Source organism: Centroberyx gerrardi, chromosome 8 (genome assembly GCF_048128805.1).
Source record: "Centroberyx gerrardi isolate f3 chromosome 8, fCenGer3.hap1.cur.20231027, whole genome shotgun sequence".
NCBI lineage: Eukaryota > Metazoa > Chordata > Actinopteri > Beryciformes > Berycidae > Centroberyx > Centroberyx gerrardi.
The window spans coordinates 9,264,854-9,289,532 of NC_136004.1; the positions used below are offsets into that span (position 1 = coordinate 9,264,854).

The following is a 24,679-nucleotide window of genomic DNA, read 5'->3' on the forward strand; positions in this document are numbered from 1 at the left end:
ATGCATCCATCCATGCATCTTATTGCTGTATTTGGGGATGGTTATACTTTGGTTCAGAAAAACGGGTAACTTCAGTGAGTCTACTTGTTTGTCTGCAACTAGTAACTGTGCTTTAGTAAGCTTTCTCTCTGACATGCTGGCATTAATATTTGTTAAAACACAGAATCTTTATGTGGGAGTGTTTACAGTTTTTTTTAGGCTGAATGAGTGATTAAGTCCATAAAAGTCTGAAGACACCACCATAAACTTCACACGTACAAAAATAAATGTGAATGCTGACTCAGCCCATTTCCAGTCAATGCTACAATGACATCATGAGTTTATCCATCTGTTCTGCTTTACACAATGGAAAAAAAGAAAGAAAAAAACAAAGTCTCCAAAGCCTTTCCCCTTCACCAGTTGTAAAAAGGCTTTACATTGTATGGTTAAAAAACAACAGGTCACCTGCTCCCTGCTATATTATTTTGAATTTAATATGGTTTCCAACGGACACACTCAACCAGTGAGCAACAACCTCAAACACGCATAGTATTTCATGTGTTCCTACAGTGTTCAGTAAGATTTTACCCCCCCCCATCTACAAAGCAAAGATAAAACTAATATTTTTTAAAAACACAATATTCTGAGAATCACAGAAAAGGATGACAGGTTTTGGCCTGTAGAAAATGTCCAATACACTCTAAGGGATTGGGGGAAAACCTTAATCTCCTGCATGTCGCTGCTGTTGTGGATAAACCTTGTAGCTTCAATTTTTGGTGATTTTCATGTTTTTACTAGAACTGCAGATTGTCATGGTCCTTCAAAGGTTGAACAATTTGCATCACCCTTGGGCCCATAAACCCATTCAAAACACATAAGAGTTTCAAAAATAAATGGTTGTCAATCTGAACATAGGGACGTTGTTCCAAATTCCTGAAGGTTTACTTTTTGATAAGATACAGGATTATCCTGACAACAACGGTATGCTGCCTTAACTACATGCACATACTTAAACCATACACACTTCCAATGTTGTCATCAGAATACAGACAACCTTCTTAGATACAAACACAATCCATCCGATTCCCACTCTAGCTGTGCTAAAGATGCTTTAACCTCAGACACGTATCCAAGCCCTGCCCCATATCTCCTCCCTAGCTGAACAGCTTCACAAAGCAGCCCTGGCAGTAGGGCTTGTCGTTTTGCTCCTTGAAGGTGCCTTTGTTCAGTTGCTTGAGGCAGAAGGCACAGACAAAGTGCTCCGGGTGGAACTTCTTGGACATGGCGGTGATACAGCGGCCAGTGATGGGCTTCTGACAGCCGGAGCAGAGGGAGCCACGGCGCTCGTGGTAGTGCACTTCACAGTAGGGCTGGCCGTCGTGCTCGAAGAAACTTCCATTCACAAATGGGGTGAAGCACTCCTGCAGACCCAGAAGAGGGAGAGCAGAGGGAGATGAGAAGGTGAAAACTGTCCTGTGTCTGATTGTTTGTACAGAACGGACATATTGCCCCATAAATATATCTCTTAATGGAATGGAAAGGCCTTTTAGACCTTTTAGACCATATGACACTAAAACATATGCAACATATGAACACCAGCATGACAGAAATACACTATACAGACCCTGCAAACAAAACACTCAGGATGCCAAAGGCAGTTCAGCGCCGAGATGTAGTTCTCCAGAATGGCTCTGGCACAGCCACCACATTTAGGTGCAAACATGTCAAAGTAATCCTTCCTGCAATAAGCTTTTCCGTCCTTCTCATGGAAACCTTCATAGGACACATCAAAAAAAACACAAAAGAGAGAGAAAGAGTTCACCATGAGATGATGGAAATGTTACAAGATCATTTTATTGAAGATTGGGTACATATTAAGGTTGAGGTTAATTCACTATGTAAATAGAAACTACAATTCATTAGACAATGATGGAATTCATTTTTAATGCTCTCTTAATCGATTTCTAATGCCACAAGGTTTTCACTTCCTCAACTGAAAGTGAATTGACCTCTACCCTGGTATGTATATATAGGGGTCATTGCAAAAATACTTAATGCAGAAAAACACAATACCTTCTGGGCCGAAGAAGGATCCACACTGAGCGCAGAAGAAGTGTTCAGGATGCCATGTCCTATCCAACGCCGTCACAACTTTCTGAACACACAACATGAGAACATTTAGTGCTGGCTGACTGTGAGCTATAATTGACATAATTATATATGTAAAACGGCAAGAGAGAATATTTATACTGTGCAGTAAAAATATGTGAATACTAAGTGTTCATGTGTTTCACTAACATCCAGTATAGGTCCATTGCAGTAGTAGCATCGTGGGGAGAACAGGTTATGGTAGTCTTTCTCACAGTAGGGCTGTCCGTCGCGCTCAAAGAAGTTCCTGGAGCCTATCTCCTCTTGACAGTGTGTGCACACAAAGTGCTCAGGGTGCCATGTGCGTCCCATGGCAGTCACCACCTTTATGTACAGACAGATGGTATGTACATTTGGCATGCAAATACGAGAACTGTGTGAAACTGAATCTTTTTTAACCCTTATTTAACGAGGCAAGTTGATTCAAAGGACATTCTTAAAGACTGTAACGGCCTAGGGGAGAACATGTTACATGCATACACAATCACAGCTTTGGGCTTCCCAGTATTACCACAGTCTTCTACTATTGGCCACTGTGCAGCTCTACTAGAGCAGCTGGGGATTAAGTGCCTTGCTCAGGGGCACATCAACAGCAGTTGAAGGAGGGCAAACATTTGTCATTCAGTTAACGTCACCCAGATTTGCCCAGTTGGGGTTCAAAACCAGTGATCTTACAGTCTAAGACTTGCTTCTAAAACCATTTGGCCATCTCTGCCCCCAAATCTACTGTATTTGTACAGATATGATCTTAAGAGGAGCTTAAGGAGCTTAGCCTCTCACCTGCCCCACAATGGGCTTACAGCAGGCTCCACACACTCCTTTGGCCACCGTCTGCACACCCAGCTTGTTGAGGTCAGACTGCAGGCTACCGAGCATGTTGTCCAGCTTGTTGACCTGTGTTGGGGGGCCACCAGGAACTCCACCCTTCCCTTGGGCCATAATCTGCAAATGGTTGAACGATGAAAAGGGTTGAAAGTGTTGAAGTCTCTCAGAAATATTTGAAAACACAAAAAGCACTACTCATTATATAATATTCAACTGAGGTCACTAGAAGAGGTAAAAAGAAAAAACAGGAAACAGGGTAATGTTTTTAGGTGTGTGAGAAACAGAAAGGATAAGAGACAGTGGTTCCTGCCTGCATTGGAGGGAAGATGGGGTCGTACTCTGTTTGGCAGCCAACTGATACCAGGACTTTGGGGGCAACTGGTGGCATTGGCTCCACTGGTGGAGGCCGGGTTGGGACTTTGAGGACGGGGGGAGGGGGCTCTGGTTTGGGGGGAGGAGGTTGCCGCACTGGGGCTGGTGGAGGTGAAGGTTTTACAGTCTGCCGAGGTGGAGAGGGAATGTGCTCCTGGACATGGTGGGGTAGTCGAGGGGGAGAGGGAGGAGGTGGAGGAGGTGGCGGTATGGGAATAGGTAGCTGCTTTATAGGGAGCGGCCTCTTAGGCTCTTCTACGATAGGGGGGCGGCGAGGGGGAGGGGGAGAAAGAGGTGGGAGCACCTTCCTCTGAGGGACAGGCGACTCTGGGGGAATTATGATCTGAGGAAGAAAGAGGAGAGAAAAACACAGAGGGGGAGGAGACACAGAAGAGGAAATGTGTAGAATAGAACACTAAAGATGAATGAATCAGAAATAAATATTTGGGAAGATTCAGTACTGTGGCTGCATACTGAAGCCAACCTTGTCGACCTCAATGCCGGCCCCCTCGGGACGGAAACGCTGGGGTTTGGACATGACGATGACACCCTCGGTCAGCCAGTCATCAGGCTGTTTTCGTCGTCGCTCTGCGCGGCCGATCCCAAGTTTGCCTTGCAGCTCCTCTATGAGGCGATCCTGGGAATTGCTCTTGTTGACGATGATGGGGCCCATTTTCCTTCGCAGGTGACCATCTCGGTACATGGGATGCACGTTGGGAGTCTCCTTAGTGCGCCTAATGACTGATTTTATCTAAAGGGAACCGTGAGCACCTCATCATATGTTCTTGTCAACCATTACCCAATGAACCATCACTTCCAAACTATTGACAGGCCAGAATGCAGCGGAAGGTTATGGTATGTCCTGTGAGGGTCAGTGGGCTAAGAGTCACACTCCATGCACTGCTTACATGCTTAGGTCAAAAGGCTTCAAACCCTTTCCACCCCCCCACCCCCTCTAGACATGCCTACCATGATGCCTGTAAAGACCTCTAGGGTCCTTTACAGGCATCATGCCATACTGGTGCAACAGGTGATTGGGGGTCGGGGGATTCTGGCTGAGAATCACATTTTAACAACATCTGACATGCTGAAGACCAACACGACCAATCAGTGAGTCATTTGTTACTGCAATACTGCAATACTGTATGTGACTATTTTCAAGTGATAGCGTGTAAGCAAAAACTCTTGATTAATAGCCAGCTTGACTCAAAGAAACATCAATCTTATAAACCAGAGGGTGCAGAAGCAAAACTCTAGCAAAGCAACCCCATCCCGTGTCAAGCAGGCCAAGGAATGGAGATGCGTACATGTCCAGATGCTGAGACTCTGTCCAAAGTGGCAGGCTGCAGAAGGGGCAGGTCCAGGGCGATGTCGGGGGTCCCAGGGCATGAAGACGGGGTCATGGACTCGTCCATCCAGCTGGCCTCGGTCAGCGGGGTCATGCTGCCGTCTGTGTAAGGCCTCTCAGTGTAAGGCGTCATGGTGCCATCCAGTCCATCGTGGAGGGACACGGACAGCTCCTCGTCGGCCCAGTCAAGATCCCCGTTCCCGTCGGTGCCTCCGTCCACAGAGCCGTCCGTGGTGGTGTTGGTGGTGCTGGTGAAAGTGTCAGGCTGCATGCTGCTTCTGTCTACAGGCAGGATGGGCTCCTCCTGCACCTCTCTGCTCAGACATGTGGCGTCCATATTCAACTGTGGTTCCTCCACATGTGCTGCTGTGTTATTCTGCGCAAAACTCATAGCCAGCAGCTTATCTAGAGCTTCATCCAGAGAGGGCTCCATCATGGGGGAATGCTGCCGAGTGAAGGGGCTGGCTCTCTGGGCTGGGGGAGCCGGCTCCAATAGCTCTCTGCTGGAGATCCTGGGGCTGGTGAAAGCCGGGGAAGAGGGTGCCTTCGCTGAGGAGACTGGGGATGGTGAGGATGTTTTTGAGGGAGCGAGAGCAGGGGAAGGAGACATAGGGACAGCAGCAGGCAGAGGTGAAGGAGTCTTAGGGGCAGAGACAGGAGGAGTGAGGTTTTTGGTAGAAGGTGGAGTGGAGAAATTCAAATTGAGGGCCATAATCTCCGGTGCATAGGAGAGTTTACCAACAGCAGGTGAGGGTGAAACCCGTTCTATCGAGGGACTAGGGGACTTGGAGGACTTGTGGTCCAGGACGGTGTTAACTGAGGTCAGTGAGGGGGTGGTGGTATTGGAAGGACTTGGGCTATTTCTCAGCAGGTTGGAGTTAGGGCTAGCAGAATGAGAGAGGACTATCAGAGACTTGAGTTGGGATGACAGCAGGGTGGCAGAGACATCTATGACAGAGTCCAAGTCTGGGTCACTGGCTGCAGAGAGTGAGGATATAGGGCTGTGGGGAGGGAAAGGGTTTGGACGGGGCATTGACACGCCACTGTCCCCTCCATCCTCGTCTATGTGCAGCTCCAGACCAGCAGGCAGAGAGAAGAGAGGAGAGTCACAGGCAGGTGGGTGGGACAGTCTTAGGAAGGGGGAAGCCACAGGAGTGACGGAGGAAGAGACTGGAGGATGAGGAGAGGTGGAAGAGGCTCCTGCTGGGTCTAGCAGAGAGCCCAAAGAACTGGGCTAGAAAACAGAGAAACGGCAGAGTAAGAGAAACCACAGGAAGAGGGCAGAGAAACGACCAGAATATGAAAGTATTATAGGGGAAACAGACAGAACAAGAGGAAGCTGCTTATAAGGGAAACAGACAGAACAAGAGGAAAAGGCTAGAGAAGACCTCTTAGCTTGAGATGTGTTGATAAAGTGAACCCTTTTCAGCATTCACACATACTGCTTGGTACCTTGAAGTCAGACAGAGAGGCCATGAGCTCATCAAGCTCTCTTGTGGCACAGGATGCTGAAATTCTGGCTTGTTGTTGAGAGGGTGTGTCCAAATCACTGTGGAGAGCGGAGGGGGTGGGGCTGGAAAATACAAATTAAGATATGTAATCACATGTGAACCACTGAGACCTTACTAACAGAGGGACTCAAACAGTCTATAGTCTATGATTTGGGCTCGAAAATAGATTGCAGGTTCTGGTGTTTCCCCATATGACAAGGGTAGCAAAATCTTTTCATCAGCTTAAGTCCCAGTGTAAGACCTCTTATTTCTTTTTAGGCTACAAAGAGTCCTAGAACCCCAGGGTCTTTCATATAAATGCATGTTCTTTGAGAGCTCAGCTGTGGTGGACGGACTGTCTTTACCTGGGTGAAGGCACGGAGCCCTCCAGCTCATTCAGCAGACTCTCCACAGTGGGTCGGCCCTCATCCAGCCTTGTTCCATTCCTCTTGGGTTTCTCCAGTGGGGGAGGGCTCACCATGATGTCAGGGGCACTGCCGTTCTCATAGTGGGTGATGCTGCAGGATGGTAGGGGTGGAGCCGTCTCCTCTGTGGGCACATAACAGTTCTCCTTCAACAAAGGTTTTGAACTAACACAGTGAAAAAAACATACTGATGTTACAGTGATTATGAAACTGTAAAGTTAACGTTGCTATCTGATGCAGTGATGATCGTAGCAGCACAGTGATAGATGGCAAAAAAATGGGAAGCATGTCTCGTGTAGCCGTTTATATCTTGGACTACTACTGTATCTGTCTTGTAATGTGCACAGTTCACAATAGCTGCTATGTGACATATAAGTGTGATGATACAAGCCCTGCTACATGAAGCCACTAATTCTGCTCAACACATGTGACGCTGATAGGGCAGCAGGCCTTGTGTCTACCTGTGGTGGGGAAGGAAGGAGAGTTTTGTTGCACCGCGTTGAGTTCCAGCAGCAGCCTGTCCAGCTCTGATAGGTTACTGCCCAGGGCGGAGGTCATGGCTGCCGTAGACGAGTCTGACGACTTCTGTTTGTTTGGAAAACTGAAGGAGAGACAGACAGAGACAGAGACAAATGTCAGTAGCGATTGCAGTAAAAAAACAAACAATGACAGGTGATGAGATCAGCTGAATACTATATGATATGAGAGTCTCCTGGCAGCTCACCTGTAGACGTGGTCCTCTTCAATGTGAGACAAGGGAGGGCTGCTACTGTCTCTGGACCATGAGCTCTTCTGGGCTGAACCTAAAGACTGCAGAGGATACATACATCAGTCATACTGACCCACTGAGAGACAGCATAATTAACATAAAGAAATATAAGTGTCTATTGCTGCAGTGACACTTGGCTTTTTAATGTGACTTTTAACACCCGATCATGCCAGGACATTCCCAAAGTGGATTTTGCCTTACTCTGTAAAGCACTTCATGACAAACCTGTTTGTTAAAGGGCTTCACAGAGAAATTTAACTTGACTAAGGTGAGTTAGCTGAGTGTGTGGTGGCGCTACAGAGATCTAATGTGACTTACCTGCTGAGAGGAGTGGTGGGAGTCCGGGGTATCTATCAGGGAACCGTTCAGAGCCTCGGCTGAGGGAGGGGGAGGGACCGGGGGTGGGACCGACACATCCTGGTAGGAGTGTCCTCCGGTAGGGATGGAGTAGGGCGTCTCGTCGGGTAAGAACACCGGTCGCTTTGAGATGTGCGACGTCGTAGATTCCAGGTCCGCCAACAACGCGTCTGAAAGAGAAGATTTGACAGATACAAAGTTAAACTACAATTAGTTGCAGGGAGCACAGAAAGCTAAGAGAAAAGCGGTATCTCCCTTTAGAAATGAATGGGAGGTGTATGTCCAAAAAAACAGGTCCTGGTACAAAAAACAAAAAAACAAAAAACAGATCGCTGCAGTAGGTCTTGGTGTTGATTAGCCAATCTTTCACTTCCTTTTAAATAACAAGCATCATCAATATCTGACATACTAGTTCATCATGTCATGTCTTACCATCAGAACAAATACATCACAGACAAATGCTTGACCTGTTTTTACAAGAGGTTTCAACGGTGACCTGCAAACATGGCTGGCTTGGGACCTATAAATTCTTTGCCAGGGTTTTTGGGTGCTCTGAGGCGTCGGCTGAACGCGGTGTCAGTCTGTAAACTGACAATGCCTGTGTGTGTGAGTCAGTCTCTCGTTCCAACCTGTCACTCAACCTCCTCGTACCAAAAAAGGCTTTCTTCCCAGGGCACAGTCACAGAAACGCTCCAACACCAAGGTTAGGCTCTGTCATCATCACAGCACGGCACAGCGTGGCACACTAAGCCCAACTGTCATGCCTAAACCCATTAGGCCTGGTTAACATATCCCTTTGAAATCCCCAACTTTATTTTCCAGCAGTCCTCCTCTATAAATACATCTCTGCTGTCAGTAAGTTGCTACCTGTCTATAGGCCCCATCTGTCATTCTAGTTGTCTTTCACCTCTGTGAAGAATCCATTCATCTCTTTGGCTACATCTCTGTTTTATGAGCATGAGTGTGAACATAACAAGACAGACTGATAAGAACAAACACACAGACAGCCAGGCAGAAATCAGACAGACAGAGCATGTCTGAGTCCTGTCCAGGGTTGAGGGGGTACAGTGTTACCCTGCTGAGTGGCCACTGGAACGCAGGAACAAAATAGACTCTTACATCACACAATCCATCCATCCTCAGCCAGTCCAGAATAGCCTGCAGAGACAGCCTGCATACTGTTACACTACAGTAGCTTGGAACCATTACAATCCGTTTCAAGGAAACACCTCGCCTTTAAACTCATGAGACCAGAGAGCAGGGTGGAAATTTGATCAAGCTGCCAGTCAAAAACATGTGAATTTTCATTGTAGATGTGAAGGTTGCCTACTCTACCCCCAACTTATTCCTAACCTATTCTAAAACACAATTTATAAAATAGTAAAGAGTGGCTCTTGAATTTTGGAATCCGCCAATGGATGAAAATTTTATTTCCTGTAATGCCGGGAGGTATTTCAACAAGCAAAATGACTGAAAAAGAAATAAATTAATTATTGACGTGTTGAATAAAAATAATAGGCCTAATAATGTTCAGATTAAAGTTCTTCATTCATGATCACTAAAATGACTTCAGTCTTTTTATGATCGCTTTAACAGTCATCTGGCTAACTGAGTAATCCTGCTTCCCCAAATACTCCACTGTTCTTTCAAACAATAAGTTATCAATCAATCCTAAATCGGAAACAAGGTAAATATATATGTGAGACTCAGCCTAAGAGATTAAGTTTAGGTAAGGTACAGTCCACGTGTCCTTAGAGGCTAGGATCCACTGTAACTGCCAGTATGGAGTAGACTACTCTTAAGGCCGCCTTAGCGCTTGGTGAAAATGGTAGACACTGCCTCCTCATCACGATCAGTAAACCATAAACACAATACACAAAATATCTGGTAAATCAAGTCACTGTTTAGGCGTGGGATAGACTATACAAGTTGCTCCTTTGCCTGTGTCAAGACTCTGATAACAGTAATACCAAGGTTGCCTTAACATCACAATGCTATTAATTAGACCAAAAACTTTCAGCATTCAAAATATTCAGGATTCAGTCTTTACATAGAAAGTCCAATGTCTGTACTCACATTATTCCACCTGATGTATCTGTATCCACTGGCCAGTATGCAAGTATGAGTGTGTGTGAAGCAGACAGCAGTACAGACAAGGTCTAGTTTGAGGGACAGGGAGCGATAACATGCTGCCAGTCTGTTGGGGGTGTGGTCTGAGAGCGAAACCTGGGTGACGATATAAGAACTCACTCCACTCAACGTACCAATATCTAACAACATACTCACTGGGAATCTACCTCACTGACACTTAGGCTATTCTAGCTCTTGAGCATCTACTAGAGCGCCTTCACCCTATAAATTCCCATTAGCAGTATGAATACAGCCAACAGGCTTGTATCTCATCTGTTAAACGATCTTGAGATGGTAGCTTAAATTGCTGAAAGACAACATTTTTTTTTAAAAACTGTGACCAAAGTTTGAAAGTTCAAATCAAATAAGATAAGTGTAAGATAAGTGTACAGGGCAGGCTTTGATCTTTACAAGAAAAGTGTCCATTAAACTAGTGTGTCACAACTTTCTACATCATTACTTCTTCTACAATCTAAAGCATATTCTTTCAGACCGCAGGGAGACCCTGTCCAGGAGGTAAATGTTTAAGTCATGCAGTTTGACATAAACCACATGGGAGCACAAGCCTATTTAAAGCTCTAAGCTCAGCAAGTAGCCCAAGTCTGTGCAAATGTGCTGAAATATCACGACCAGCTCAAAATAATCTGCACCTGGTGCTGACATGCTAAACAAGGCCTTACTAAAGTTGATTTTGTCACTCATAAAACAAAGCCTCCAGAAAGAAAAATACCACAATTGTTTTGGGACCAAGGTAAGTCATATCAAATATTAAATTTAGATTTTGACTTTAGCTCATGTAATTCATCTTGGCAAATGCTATAAAATAAATTACGTCTCAAGACTTACTAATTATGGTGATGTATTCCTGGAAAGAAGGCTACTTCATGGCCCTACTCCTGACAGTGAGGACAGCCGTATTGCCTGAGCCCGTCCAAAACACTTGTAGACAGAGCCAAGTTTCTGAGAATCTGCTCTTCCTATAGTGGGATCTCTCCACTCATTATAGCCCCCCGACCCCCTTGCTGATACTACATCTGCGACATAGGCACAGGCCCACGGACAGAATAAGACGTCTATAGTCAAATCAGATTAAGTGTTTAAATCAAACCATTAATGGCTAATGCAATAAGTCTGTATTCATTCCTTGGTGAGAAATAGACTGCTGTTCCTGAAGAGGATATGGATAACAGTGGGGGATACACCAACATCACTTCTGCTTATTATAGATCAGGATAATAAAAGGCTTCAATTGGGCATCAGAAAATTTCCCCAATACTAAGAGCTGGTACAAAGAGCAATGTGTACCAGCAATGTGTACAATGTGTCAGACATCAAAGCAAAGTGACTTTATTTTTGGGGTTTTTTGATGATGGTTTTCTAGATAAAATATCAGTCAAAGTCAATATTGTGTGTAGTTACATTTAGTACTCAGAACTGGTATCAGAAACAGTGAAAAAGTGGTATTGCTGAATCCCTCACATTCTTGTGCGGCTTTGACTATGCAGCCTGAATTAAACACGTACCATTCTAGGTGAACATTAAGTGCATCACTTTGATATCATGTACTGCAGGGCATAAAGACTGAAGATTGAAGATGGCACTGAAATGTTCCTGCCTGATTTGTTTGCCTGAGGAGGGCAGCGTTGAGTCTGACATGAGGATGGACAAGGGGCCGTGGTCTGAGGCAAGTTCGGTCCATGGGGAGTTAAAAGCATTAAGAATGCAAACATGCACTGTAAGCCAAGTAACAGGCTAATCTTTTCCATTCCAGACGGGGGGTAGGAGCTGCGAGGGGCAAAGTCCAGTTCTGCTCTGACAGCATCCTGACTCAGTGGTCTATTATACCATATTTAGAGGAATAAAACTGTCATCAATAAGGACATGACCGGGCCTCTACGCTAATAATTCAAAGACAAATTAATCAGACTTAGTGGCTCTTTGACAGGCAAACAATATGTGGCTGTAACAGTAACCTACACTTTCAGGGCAAGCATCTGTGGCATAAATAATATGCATGATGTTCAATAAACAACTATGAAGTTATGTGGATACTGTACACATTCTTGTGGCAGTGGGTACATGTACAGTCTTGCCTGTGTTCCCCCTCCCCTCCAGGCCCTGCCACAGTCCTGCAGTCTTATCTGATGGGCGGGAAGGTGCATGGGGAATTCCAGACATTCCTCTGTCCGCCTCGGAGAAAGAAAGCAACCAGGCAGGGACATGAGGAAGGTGGCATGGGGGGGGGGGGGACATGGGATGGAGGTGGAAGGGAAAGTATGGCTGGCCTAACCCGGTGCAAGCAACATATCACTTAACATGGCAACCTGTCATGAAACTGGAAAACATACAAAGAAAACATTCAAAACAATGTGTTGTGATAAAATTTACTCAAGCAGAACACATTCCACCAATACCACAGGATTCTAGGTAGAAAGCCAGTGAGGAATGTGCTTGAATACAAACCACCATCTGTCAGTCCAGAAAATGAAAATAATGCGTGGACAATTACAGGACCCATTCCACAAACTGCAGCATGCTTTAAATTCCAGGATAAGGGAGATGTCAATGTTTTTACTGCACAGTTCCCAGAGAGCAGGCAGTGCAACCCCGGCAGGGACACAAGCAGGGCTGTTAAATCTTTTCTATTAACATGTGGGATATGGTGATGGGCCACCAGGGTCCACAGCTCACCTGTTTATAGCTAGGGAGCAAAAGAGCAGAGCTGGCCACAGCCCCACGCCGAAACCCTACCCCATCAGGCCAACCCGACATGATATTTATATCAAACAAGAGAGGAAGGGGCCAGGGAGAGGGGTGGAGGGTGAGATGCCAGTGAGACAGATAGGGAAGGCTGGGTGGAAACCAGTGACAGAGAAATAAAGAGTGTGAGTGAATGAGAGAAAGATGGACAAACAGCTAACAAGGAAAGGGCAAAGTTTAATTAGCCTAAATGTTAAGGTTGATGTAAGATACAGGCTCCCTGTGTGTACAGTAACCAACGAGATAGACCTTCACACACATAAAGGATGAATGACTGTTATAACATAGTATCAGAAAGACAGAAGCATCTTGGGGCGATGACTTCAAAATAAACATACCTAAAAATACCCTCCCAAGCAGCCCCATATCCGAAAGATGACACTCCCCTCGAGAGAACGCTGGACCAAAATAAAAGCACTTCCCCACAGACCAGTAAATCAGATGACAGGGGAAAGTCTAAAGACTCATCTAACGCACAGTCACTGAGGACACGCTCACACCCATGCATGTGTGAGGAGGGTATGTCAGTGAGTAGCCTATTGTGCCAGAAGAGAGTGTAATAGGGTAGGACGTGCTGAACATGCTCAAAGAAGGGCCGTCTTGTCTCTTTTGTGCAAAAACACCGACTGACAACACCCACCCGTCCTCCCAACTGGCAGCCATCTTACAGGAGGGTTGGAAATTACCACCTCCTGCTACATTTTGGCTGGGGATGCTAAGTTTATCTACTCCACCACCTGCTTTGGCACATAACCACACACCAGGAGTTTGTATTCTAAAATCTAGGTTTCTGGTAAAATAGTGAACCTGTATGAATTTTGGGATTTAACAGCCACTGTGGCTGGTGGGGGGAAAAAAAAAACTTTCCTGCCCTGCTCATAGACAAGCAGTGTCCCTGCCTGTCGTCCACACTGAGGCCTTTGAACGTGCCCTGGGGTATCCCAGCTTGAGTAATGTGGGAAGAATCCAGCAGGGACTCAGATTCCTACTCCATTACCCTGACCCGTCAGGAAAATAATCAGCACTGTTCTCTGATCCAAGAAACAAGGCCAGAGAACAAGGGAGGAGTGGAAACAGCATGGCAAGAGGAAGAGAGCGGAGGGCACTGCAAGTGAAGCAACTGTGTGGTGCAGTTTTTAACGGTGAAAACATCGTCCCAACAGCAGGATCACAGACTGAGGCCCCAGACCCCCCCGTGTTTGCTGGCCTCCAACACTGACTCTGCTCATTGTTTTTCCCCTCTGTTTCCTCAGGATGTGGGGCAGGGTCTGTTGCCTAAGCGATGAGGTCAGCCATGCAGCTCTCTCTTCCCCAGTCCCAGAACAGGATGGGTGTGGAGCTCAGGAACAAGACTGATTTACAGTCAGCAGCCTCCCTTCAGCCTAGCAGGCAAGCCCACTGCTACACACTGGGTTAGGGGCGGTAAGCATGCACTAACCCTACAGCTCTCGAGGAGCGACGGTAGCTAGTCTAGTAACACTAACTCCGCGCTGCCGACACACTGAGACACAGAACTCACTGAAGACTTTCTAAGATCTTTTGGTATGCTGTGCAAACGCTGTAAACATTTAAGACCACGCCACTTCCACTTCAGCCAACTCGCAGTCCTCTTCCTGCCTGGGGAATAGGGCCATCCTCTGCAAGGTGATCAACTGATGCATTCAAATATAAAAGAGGATTGCTGTATGTCTATGAAGGGCATGTTAATCAGATGTTAGCAGTGGTCTCCTTTGCTGTTCTTTCAGCCCACAAAGCCACTTCCTACAGATACACTTGGGCCTCAGGGTACTTGCAAGGTAGAGCTAACTGCTATCAGTCTCTTTATGCATCTTAGCATTATAATGATATTAATTCTTACCATTCTATAATCTGTTGACAGGGGACAGAGACAAATATGTAAAAGCTAGCTGACCTAACTAATGTCATACAAAATGTTGAGATTTGATTCACCAGTGATCTACAAGCAGCCTGCTTGGAATGGGAATGTACGAGTCTGTACCCAGCTTGAGTGCTAGTCTCACTTGGCCGTGACTCTAATATCTGTAATCCATTTTCTTCAGTGTTAACCTGAAGACATGGACCAGGGCCTCCACAGCCCAGCGGGGTCAGTCACCACCGAGTCTGCCTGAATCTCACAAGCTCCTGAGAAATTTACACAAAGAGGACAGCGGTGGCTTCACACCCCACAGACATCAAACACAGCAGCAGAACAGGCCAACTGACACTGACACTGTGTCACATGTGGTTAAGAGCCACATCTGGGAGAGGACTCGGCCCCGAGGCCACACCAGTATAATGATGGAGAGCCCAGGCCTGGCTGCCACCTGGTCTGCACTGTGAACGACTGATCAAACAAAACCTCTGGAAAAATCGGACTCAGAGGAACAGCCTGGACTAGCTGCTTCCATACTGCTCCGAGGGAATTCCCTTCCTCTTGAGTAGTTAGCGATGTGGGCGGATCAATACACGCAGACTGGAACAGGAAGAGGAGAGGATGGGATCAGTGTTTTGGGGTCTGATCAGGTTTCCAAACAGTTCTAAGTTGCCAGTCATCAATGAACCTAGAGACAGGACCCTGCGGGGGCGGGATAGCTAGGGGTTTACTGGAAGGATGGACAACCTCAGCCAAAAAGTATTTGCAAATATTTAATATGGTTTGTTTTGTCTATTTGCCACATAGGACGATGTGCACCAGAAGGTTTAGACAATCAAAGCAAAGTATTTTAAAGTCAGTTAAGAACACATTTCTGTGACTGACAACTTACCAGATACTGTGTGAATTATCCAGGTGCAGTGAACACCGCCTATCTGGTCCTTGGAGAAGATTAAAACAAACTCAAAGTGTTTGAAGATACTATTTGACCCGGTGACTGACAGTGCTCGCTCCAGGGGCAGCGTGCATGGGGCTGAGAGTAGTGGTAGGAGGTGAGTCATGACCCCGGTGAGTATTTGGCCTTGGACCCTGACACACAGTGATGTTAGACATTCCACAGCAGCCTCGCCCCCTCCTTCAGCCTGCTGCTCGCTCTGCTTAAGTGAGACTGCAGGCTGCCTCTCCACCAACAATCAGCCCTTTCACTGGCCCATGGCAGCTACAGCATCTAATGTGCCCTGGAGGTATTCTCAGAGCGGGCCAAACTCAAAATGTGGCTCATCGTCTCTCCACTTAAACAATTCAGAAACCCATTTTATTGCCTTTCTTCTTTGGGAGATCTGTAGCATGCAACTGGAGCATTCCTACACATAACTGATAGAAGCAAAATAAGTGATTTATTCAGAGGTAGCTTTATGCAGCCGAGGCAAATATAGCAAACCGACCAGCTGATGAAAACTCTGAAAACAAAATTAGGAGTTCAAAGTTCAGTGCCAAAGGTCAAGGGCCAGTGAATTGAAGAGTTGACTAGTTAGTGAGGCACAAAAAATAGACTGAGGGCTGAAAGGCTGCATGGAACGACAACTTTTCACATAGCTAGTAGGAGATAGGGATGAATCGATACCAATGCTAGTATTGGATATCGGGCTGATAACAGGCTAATGGGTCTTTGGTACATGAGAATTTCCTGAATAATACAAGTCACACATAACATGTAAGAAATCATAGCAAACTGACTTTAACATCAATCACTATTACAAAATTGAGTGAAAATGAAAACCAGCCACCACCCAAACTCTATAAATGTTGGCTGTGGCTGGTAAGTTTGTCTATTCTACTTTCCACTTTGGCAGGGAACCAGCCATGATTTGGAGATCATGTTCTAGTCTAAACATCTAGCTGGCTGATTAAATAGTGAAAGTGAGATTTGCCGGTGGATTAAAGTTAGTTTCTTGCCTTATCATCATATCTATGTGGTTTTAGGGCACCTCTAAATGTTTATGTGCAATAATAAATTAATAAACAAAGCCATTATGCAGCATGAAGGTTTTGAATTCCCTGCTTCATATGTTCCACTGATTCAAGATCAGTCATTAATATTACAAGGAATGGAAAAAATTACCTTGCCTTTTGTATAGACCATCACAGCTACAGCAATCTAGTATGCATCCTAAGAACAACTTGTCCTGTAGCAGGGATCAACAGGATCACAGCACAAGGTCCTGAGCCTACCAGTAACTACTGGCTTATTGTTTCACATTAAGGGCAAACTGTGGTCAGCACCATTGGCACAGAGGGATGTTCAGTCTCCTTAGAGATGTGATTTTTTCAGGATTTCAGTTTATTCAGACACACAACCCCCATTCATGTGTAATCAGATATTCCCATTTTCCTGCTTCCCTTACCAACACTATTTCCTGTTTTTTGTGTTGCCCTAATCACATCCTTGGCTGTGTATCAAGGCTTACTATCACAAATGAGGCCAACCAAGTGCATGGTATGGTCAGTACGTTAGTGTCATTGGCAAAGTATGCTCTGTAGGCTTCCCTGTTAGACTGGAGATATATGACAGAGCATAATACACTAGAAAGGCAACCAAGCCAGGGTTTAGCCCACATTGTGCTGTATTGAGCAGTCTAATTGAGGAGGCCTGTAAGTCTTCCACTTCAAAGCTGGAATGAATAGCTTGGGGGCAAAAGTTGAGGAGGTAACGTTAAAGCTCGATGTCAAAATGCCAGCTAACTATTTTCACCCTCTAGTACACACATTGTTCAAAAGAAGTTGATAAGAAGTTGTAACAGGCTGCGTTTCTAATCAAGAGTCTCATTATGGACAGATTGAAACTGTTTAAAAGGAGATGGTAGTCAGGCTAGCGAGTTCCAGCTGCTACGCTGATGCTTATGTAAATCAAAGTGGGTAAAATGTCAAACGTATTCAACGTGCACTCAGCTACACTGTACTGTAATATTTATGGCAGAATTTGGCGACCTGTCCCGCAGCAAGGTGACTAAACTGAACCAGAAACGGCCTTTTTAACATAATTGTAGCTTCGTCGTAACGTTAACTCCTCCACCCTGCTTTCCGCTATTGACTGTGGGGCTGTAGAAAACAGATGGGTTAAAAAAAGCTTACTTACCTAAATCGTCCATAATGGGGGACTGGCTTTAGGCTGTGCCAAATGTGTTTTTCTTAATCTTTTCGGCTGCTTTCAAAGTCTGGGGGTTCCTTTCCAAACTTCACCACACTGCTGTTCTGGAAGTTGGTCAGGAGTAGCTCTCGAGAACGCGCGGCGATGTGTGCATGTGTACTTCACGAGTGCGCGCATCCCGACCGAAACTCAGTAATGAGCGACCTCTAGCGGCCAATGACGTCACTGACACATTACAAGGAAAACAGATTTACAACCATGCCTGCATTATCCTAGCCTGGTTCCCGACTCTTGAATCGCGACCCGCCCACTCTTGGGTCCCACATAGTATGCATATTTGCATGATAGGGTAAATGTATAATTTGGTAATACATTTACTGCAGGTATAGAAGCAACCCTTGCTTTCACGAGAACACTGAGCCTAACTTCAGAATAGTTAGTAAATAAATACATACCAAGAACTTAAAAACTTTCACCCACTCATCATCAGAATAAAGGAAAAAGAATAAAAGAAAAACAGGGTAACATGCAGGACAATATATTTATTATAATATATAGCACACAATACATAATTGACTACATCTGCTGTTGAAATTTGGGGACAGCAGAGGTAGCAGAAAATAAAGAAATAAATCATCTTGTCAATCATGTTGTCACTAAGACAGGGTCAAAAGGTAGGCGTGTGTGTCTAGTGTGCAGTACTTTAAAACCCAAACATGTTGTAACTCCCATGATTCAATAACTCTGTAATAAACACAATATTAGCAACCTCATGTTGGGACAATATGCATAAATTTCATACAAAGCTTTGACAAAAATGGGGAGTCTTTGTGTGTGCTGTATAGACGGCCAATTACGACAAAGAAAACTAGGCACATTTAACATTTAGGTATTATTGAATAGCACCTTAAGGAAACTACAATGTTCATAATTTACAAAATAAATATTGAATCAGTGCCAGATTTCATGTCTTAAAGTCTCAGCAACTTTCTGAGTTACGTTTCCCTGCGTCAAAGACAACAAATTTGATTTTACTCTTAAATTTCAATATAATTTATAATCAATAGTGAATAAAAACATTCCTAATAATTCTCAGAAGTCTACAGGTTTGAGCTTCCTCTCCTCCTCTTTGGTAAGAGGCTGCTGGGAGAGGATTTTGTCATGCAGGCGGTGGTGTTTCCCGATGCCCAGCTTGGGCAGGCCTCGGTTCAGCCCCTCCAGCAGCACGCAGGATTTACAGAGTGTCTGGCTGGAGATGTAGCCACACCGGCTGCAGCTGCCCTGCACAGGCATCTTCACACCCTCCCGCACCGACAGGTTCTCCCCGGAGTGGATGACATCTATGATGGAGCTGGGCCGCACGCTCTCCAGGTCCTTGAGGAAGGTCCGCGCGTAGCCGCGATAGGCATTAGGGGAGTAGATACACTCTGTGGAAAAGTAGTCCAACTTTTTGAAGTAAGCATAGAGCACAATCTCTTTTTCGTAGGCATATTTGAGGGGCTTGCAGCGCGGCACAACCCCTTCGCCCTCGCTGGCCGTGGAGATGGCGGTGCAGCGGCGCAGACGAGCGATGTCCCCTCGCAAGACGTTCATCAAAACTGTCTCCGCCACGTCGTCCGCGTTGTGACCTGTGCAAACACATACCACAGCGAATTGTAGCGAATGATAACAAAATTCCATGTCATTCTTTACCATTAGACCAAGGCTGCTTGATCATACTTAACGGTTGAAATTCATGTATTCATACTTTGATATTTCTTACCTGTACATATCTTATCCACTTTCAGCATCACGGCTCCTCTGTCTAGCGCCTGCCGTCTGAACACTCCGCAGAAAGTGCAGTTGTTTTTCAGCCCAATCTGCTTCACTATAGCATCCATAGTCCAGCCGTACAGCTCCTCGTAAGACACAATCTTCAGCGGCAGCTCATACTGCTGCTGGTTCCTCTTCACCGTCTCCAAGGAGTCGTCCCGGTAGCCCGTGATGCCCTCATCTACGGACAGCAGCATAAGTTTAAGGCCATAGTCGTACCGCTTATTCAGGACCTTCATTACATGCGCAAGCACTGTGGAGTCCTTGCCCCCAGAGGCACCGATCCCTACGGCCTCTCCGGGTTTGAAGAGCTGCGCTGTCACGATCGTCTGATGCACCTCCTCCTCGAAGGCCCAGAAGAAGCACTCCTTACACAGCGAGTGGCTGGTCTTTGGGCGTTTCAGCACGGCGCGCTTCACAGCACAGCTGCTGCACAGGACAGGCATCCTGACTGTTGGAGAAACAGTTTGTTGAATGGACAAAAGGACATTAAAAAAACAGTAGGAGTCCCTCATAGATTAGAACAGGAGTTACCAAAGTTTTCCATGTCAAGGCCCTCCAAACAGATGCACATTGAGCCACAAACCCCCATGTGAGAAGGTTTTTGTTGTGTATAATTTAATACAGTTGGCTGGCTGTTTAGACAGGTGTAACACACCATTAATAAATTGATGAAGATGATGCCTTGCTCATGGACAAACATACACATCTTGTAAAACATAACTTCAGATCTCTTCTGAATCTTTAGGATCTAATGGCAAATTCTGCATACATCTGATGCCCAAAGCAGCACTTATTTCAATAAAATGCCAACACGTCCACTACAATGTATTTGGAGGAAGGCAGTGAGTATAGGAGGTGAACCAACTGCTGTATTGCAGTGTTTCCTATTCCAGTCCTCGTTTACCCCGCCCTGCAAGTTTTTGTACCATCGTTACTCTCTTGCACACCTGCTCCAAATAAGGGCTTAATGCTGATTGGTTGAGCAGTAGAAACAGATCTACCTGAACAGGGCTGTCATGAAAGCTTGTAGCCCTTAATTAGATCAGGTGTGCAAGAGTAGAGCTGGGACAAAAACTTGCAGGACAGAAGGGACTGGAGGACTGGGTTGAAACTGTTGTATAGGCTGCATGCCGAATTGAAGAGTTAAGCCTAACGATTCATAAAACGTCTTACATCATCTTCTAACATGTATGTTCGTTTGCCAACGAGCAAGGGACATTAAATTACCACAGTTTTGAAGGAAGTTAGTCGAGACGTTCTCGCCATTCAAGTAACCGGCACATATCGGAGCTAATTTGGATACTGGGACACCCACTGAAACTTTTCACTGAGGTCTCTAGCGTTATACTTTCTACTATTAGAGCCACAAGTAGAAACTGCAGTTAATTATCAAGTTAAGCAGACAGTTAAGATGAGTTGCTGCCACATAACTCAACATAAGACATCAGACGGCCAACATTATAAAACGTGTTTCCAAGTTTGGCTAGCTACTAAGCTAGGTAGTCAAATCCACCCACAATATATTCTCATTTTCATACCAAAATTTCCAAGTACACGATGCCTGGATTCAGAATGTCAAGGAGTACTCAAGTTGATCAGCAGAAACCCCCTTTAAATCATAACTTTACTTGTTTAATAATAATAAAGTAGCATACTGGCTCTATCATGTGTTGTTTCCTCTTCTTCACCAGCGACTGCAAAACCGGAAATGGCGTCAACTAGTAGAAGCCTATGTAGCGCTGCCTATCGGTCAGTCATGGAATAAATAACTCTCAGGTATGTTGCATGCAATATTTCCTGTGGTAATTGGGTAGCTAAATAGAGCCAGTCCAGATCTTATTCGTCAGGATTCTATAGCCTATCTCTGTCATCCAGCATTACTGACATAACTTTAATTCCTGCTTTTGGTCAGCCACTTGTGATGTCCCTTATTGAAACTGTGAACAGTCCTTAGAAGTCAGAGGAAGAACTTGAGAAGTGGGCAAGACAGAAGTGAATCACATGACCAAGTGAAATTTAAGCAATAAGGATTTATTAGTTTGCTTCAAAGGATGTCACTACTGCGACAACTGCAGTAGGTATCAAAATGCAGTTTGATGTAGATGAGGGGGAAAGGGGTGTTGGAAAGGAGTGAGGTTGCAGAGGTCAGGGTTCAATTAGAGGAATGAGTCACAAGCTTAGTTGGTGGGGTGGAAAGCGCCCCTCTGATGCCACTGCATGTCTCTGATGCGCCGAACCGACTGGATCTGAGGGATCTGGGCTCCAAACTCAGAGCTGTCCTTGTACTCCCCCTTTTCAAACAGGTACTGAAAGCCTCTGTAGCCCGGATACTGATAGCCCACCCAACTGGTGCACAGGGAGCACAGTGAGGGGGAGGGAGGGGGGAAAATGAGAGGCATTTAGAGGTGGAGGGATGGTGATGAGAGAGCCAGCCATGCAACAGAAATGAAACTGATGATAGATGTGCTGGGAGGATTGACTCACGTGCCGCTCTGAACTCTGACAGAGGAGACCTTCTCTTGGTAGCCGTGTGCGTGGAAGCTGGGGACGTCGTCGTCTATGATCTCGATCTTCTTCCCCGCAAAGCTGGGGTTTTCATAAAGGACAATCTTGTGCTCCTGGCTGTCCTGAGAGAGGAGCGAAGAAATAATAATACAGTGGGTGGCTTGCCAAACATAAGCGACCGATCACTGGATAATGAGGAGGGGGGGCGGGGTGTATAAGGGTGAAGTGCACTTGGTTACCACTTTAATGGGGCGGAATGCAAAGATGTTGTCACTGCGCCGGCTGTTGGTCCAGGAATCCCAGCGAGGATACTCCCCCTTCTCAAACACATACTGCTCCCCCTTACAGTTGGCCTGCTCATATCCCACCCATCTGAAAGGGCACAGGAGGGGGGGGGGGGTGTAGGGAGTAGGGGTGGTGTAGAGACAGAATTAAGGTTGAATGCTCTGTCACACATCATTTACGCAGAGATGTTTGTTCTCCTATGTACACGTTTCTTCCTCCCCTTCTCTTCCTTTCCCTCCCCTGCTCACTCATTGCGTCAGTCAGTCACGCTCTCTCTCTCTCTCTCTCTCTCTCTCTCACTCGCTCACTCTCTCTGTCACTAGCTCTCTGTCTCAGTTTCACTGTGTCAGGTGTTGATCGTTCTCTCTCTCTAGTGTGCTGTCTGTTCCTGGCCCACACTCACGGTCCACACAGCACCAGTATAGAGCCCACTTTCTCCACGCCTGCTTCCTGGAGGTTGTTACAGGGACCAGTCAGCTCATGGCAGCGTCCCTGGAAATTTTCCTGCTCATAGATGATTAGCTGTGGGTCAACGGGAGGAAAGAAAAAGAACTTAAGTATTCAGGACAGCTAAACAGGTTCAGTTGTAAGTGAAATTGTTTGCTTTTCTTGACTATTGACCACAATTTAACATGAACATAGCAACGGTTTAATTTCAGAGAAAAGCATTGGATATTTGGAAGATGCAATCTCTACACAAACCGTACTGCAGAATTCAAGTGGGGAGTGCACAAGCGCTTACTTTAGAGAGGAAGATGGAAATTCTAGTGAGTCAGTGTTTGCTTGTCTGTGTTGCTCTTTCCCTCTCACCTTAAACGCACTGGTCCCTGGCTGCTGCTGCTTGGATGCAGGGTTCTGGTGGTCTGTGGCCATAGTGAATGGATGGGTAATGATGCAACTGAAAGGAAACACAGACAAAACTCTAAATCAAAACTGAGATTAATTATAATTATATAGTACCTGAGAAATATCTATGAATGTCCACATAAAAAGTTTTTTTTTTAAAGTGTGTAAAAATCATGCTATTGTTAATACCTTTGTTATAGATTTTTTTTTTCAATTTTTTTTCCTCATATGCATGTAAACAAAAGTGCCCATCCCTCTCCCTTCAAAACACGCTCCTGATTTTTGAAGCCCTCTGAGCACAGAGAGTAAACCTCAAATAAAAGATAACAAATAAATGTTGATAAAACTACTAAGTATATACTTTATAAAATAAAATAGAGAGTGACGGACATGAATCCCTTACCAGTACCTGTCTGTGCCAGTGTGTTTGCGATGGCATGCTGAGCTCAATATATACGGGACGCCCAGGGGTGGAAACTCTGCCAACAGACCCCTGTGTCCGAGCCAGCCTGCAGATCGGCCTGCAATAGGCCCAGCAGACCGAAGTGAGGGGTCACCGTGCAGCTCGCCCCCCCGGTCTCACAACCCCACTAAGTTATTCCATTAGTTGTCAATTTTGTCCAGCCGCATTGTTCGATATCCACATGATTCAGCACAACCAGTGCCAAGAGTCCCACACCTACAATGAGAGCAGCCTGTGTGCCACCAGAGAGAGAGAGATTGATACAGAGAGGGAGAGAGAGAGAGAGAGAGAGAGAGAGAGAGAGAGCGGATACATAGAAAAAGGCAAGTTTTACTGTGCCAGAAAGATTGGGACTGATTGGAATAAAAACAATCATTTCCAGAGGTTAGCTGTACCGGCCAAACTTGACATCTTTCCATGGCATCTTTCTCCTGATGGCAGTAAAACAGTGCAGTGCGAATCCATTTTACAAGTGTAAACAACAGGGTACAAGTGCTCATTTAATCAGCTTTACTGATGTCGCATTTGCAGAATGTCAACAGTCCTGTAAGGGGATGGAAGTTAATATTGTCCTCTGTTGAAGCAAAGTTATTGCAGGAAGATAGATTGAAAGTCCAGTGATCTAAGAAAGCACAGGTTGCTTTCTTCTGAGCTGAACACATGGAAGTGATATGTATAACAGAGTGTGGCAGGTCAGAGTGGGCCTGAGTCACTACTGAGAATAGACATTCTGGTGCAGCAGGTCGGCCTGGAGGTAGAAACACAGACCACCAACCAGAAGGTTTCTGCTTCAATGGTGGGAGTGTTCAGGCTGAGCGAGGGGCCGAGGGAGGCAGGAATTACATCCACATTGTTCACCCTCCCTGCTGAACTACACCCTTAAACAAGGAACTGAATCCCAAACTGCTCCAGGGGCGCAGCACGGCCTCTGAGCCTGCACTCTGACCTCTGTGAGGAAATCCAGATATATACTGTATATATATATGGGTCGATGTATGTGTGTATCTAGGAGAGGCATGTACAAAGACAAATTCCAGTTTCCTTGTGTAAAAAGCCCATTAAGTTTTATCTTCCTCTGGTTGTTGCAGTAAAATCACTTGATGCCCCAATTTTCTGAGGAGCCAACTTTTAAAAGCTTAAT

At 45.5% G+C, this 24,679-nt stretch overlaps 3 protein-coding genes across 5 annotated transcripts; all 3 read right to left on the reverse strand.

Annotated features, from left to right (window-relative positions):
• Positions 1 to 448: 448 nt before the first annotated feature.
• On the reverse strand, positions 449 to 17,749 carry pxnb (paxillin b). Its single transcript, XM_071922206.2, has 11 exons — positions 17,613 to 17,749; positions 7,675 to 7,883; positions 7,312 to 7,397; positions 7,049 to 7,188; positions 6,528 to 6,711; positions 6,125 to 6,245; positions 2,908 to 3,069; positions 2,278 to 2,451; positions 2,053 to 2,134; positions 1,604 to 1,752; positions 449 to 1,400 (listed from the first exon to the last, which is right to left on the reverse strand). Exons 1-11 carry the CDS (start codon positions 17,623 to 17,625, stop codon positions 1,134 to 1,136), a joined length of 1,587 nt encoding a protein of 528 aa, XP_071778307.2. The 5' UTR covers positions 17,626 to 17,749; the 3' UTR covers positions 449 to 1,133.
• Positions 17,750 to 18,211: 462 nt separating this feature from the next.
• Positions 18,212 to 21,126, reverse strand: ctu1 (cytosolic thiouridylase subunit 1 homolog (S. pombe)). Its single transcript, XM_071922268.2, has 3 exons — positions 20,978 to 21,126; positions 19,387 to 19,887; positions 18,212 to 19,252 (listed from the first exon to the last, which is right to left on the reverse strand). The coding sequence occupies exons 2-3, from the start codon at positions 19,880 to 19,882 to the stop codon at positions 18,717 to 18,719; spliced, it is 1,032 nt and encodes a 343-aa protein (XP_071778369.2). The 5' UTR covers positions 19,883 to 19,887; positions 20,978 to 21,126; the 3' UTR covers positions 18,212 to 18,716.
• A 490-nt stretch (positions 21,127 to 21,616) lies between these two features.
• Positions 21,617 to 23,127, reverse strand: crybb2 (crystallin, beta B2). Of its 3 annotated transcripts, none has more exons than XM_071922270.1 (5): positions 23,040 to 23,127; positions 22,633 to 22,751; positions 22,184 to 22,316; positions 21,924 to 22,066; positions 21,617 to 21,785 (listed from the first exon to the last, which is right to left on the reverse strand). In XM_071922270.1, exons 1-5 carry the CDS (start codon positions 23,100 to 23,102, stop codon positions 21,617 to 21,619), a joined length of 627 nt encoding a protein of 208 aa, XP_071778371.1. In that variant the 5' UTR covers positions 23,103 to 23,127. The 3 variants fall into 3 exon arrangements, with proteins under 3 accessions (XP_071778371.1, XP_071778373.1, XP_071778372.1); XM_071922272.1 differs by having other exon boundaries at positions 22,633 to 22,762; positions 23,060 to 23,102; XM_071922271.1 differs by having other exon boundaries at positions 23,049 to 23,102.
• Positions 23,128 to 24,679: the final 1,552 nt, after the last annotated feature.

Bases quoted from the DNA above. Each gene is read 5' to 3' on its own strand.
- pxnb (XM_071922206.2), bottom strand. The intron at 6,712-7,048 runs GTAGACACAAGG...ATGTGCCCACAG, and splicing joins TCCTTCCTTCCCCACCACAG to AGGAGACGGCTCCACCCCTA. The intron at 1,753-2,052 runs GTATTGTGTTTT...TGTCCTATGAAG, and splicing joins ATCCTTCTTCGGCCCAGAAG to GTTTCCATGAGAAGGACGGA.
- crybb2 (XM_071922270.1), bottom strand. From the start codon at position 23,102: ATGGCCACAGACCACCAGAACCCTGCATCCAAGCAGCAGCAGCCAGGG. The intron at 22,067-22,183 runs GTAACCAAGTGC...CTCCTCTCTCAG, and splicing joins CATTCCGCCCCATTAAAGTG to GACAGCCAGGAGCACAAGAT. The intron at 21,786-21,923 runs GTGAGTCAATCC...CCTGTGCACCAG, and splicing joins GTCAGAGTTCAGAGCGGCAC to TTGGGTGGGCTATCAGTATC.
- ctu1 (XM_071922268.2), bottom strand. From the start codon at position 19,882: ATGCCTGTCCTGTGCAGCAGCTGTGCTGTGAAGCGCGCCGTGCTGAAA. The intron at 19,253-19,386 runs GTAAGAAATATC...GTGTTTGCACAG, and splicing joins AGTGGATAAGATATGTACAG to GTCACAACGCGGACGACGTG.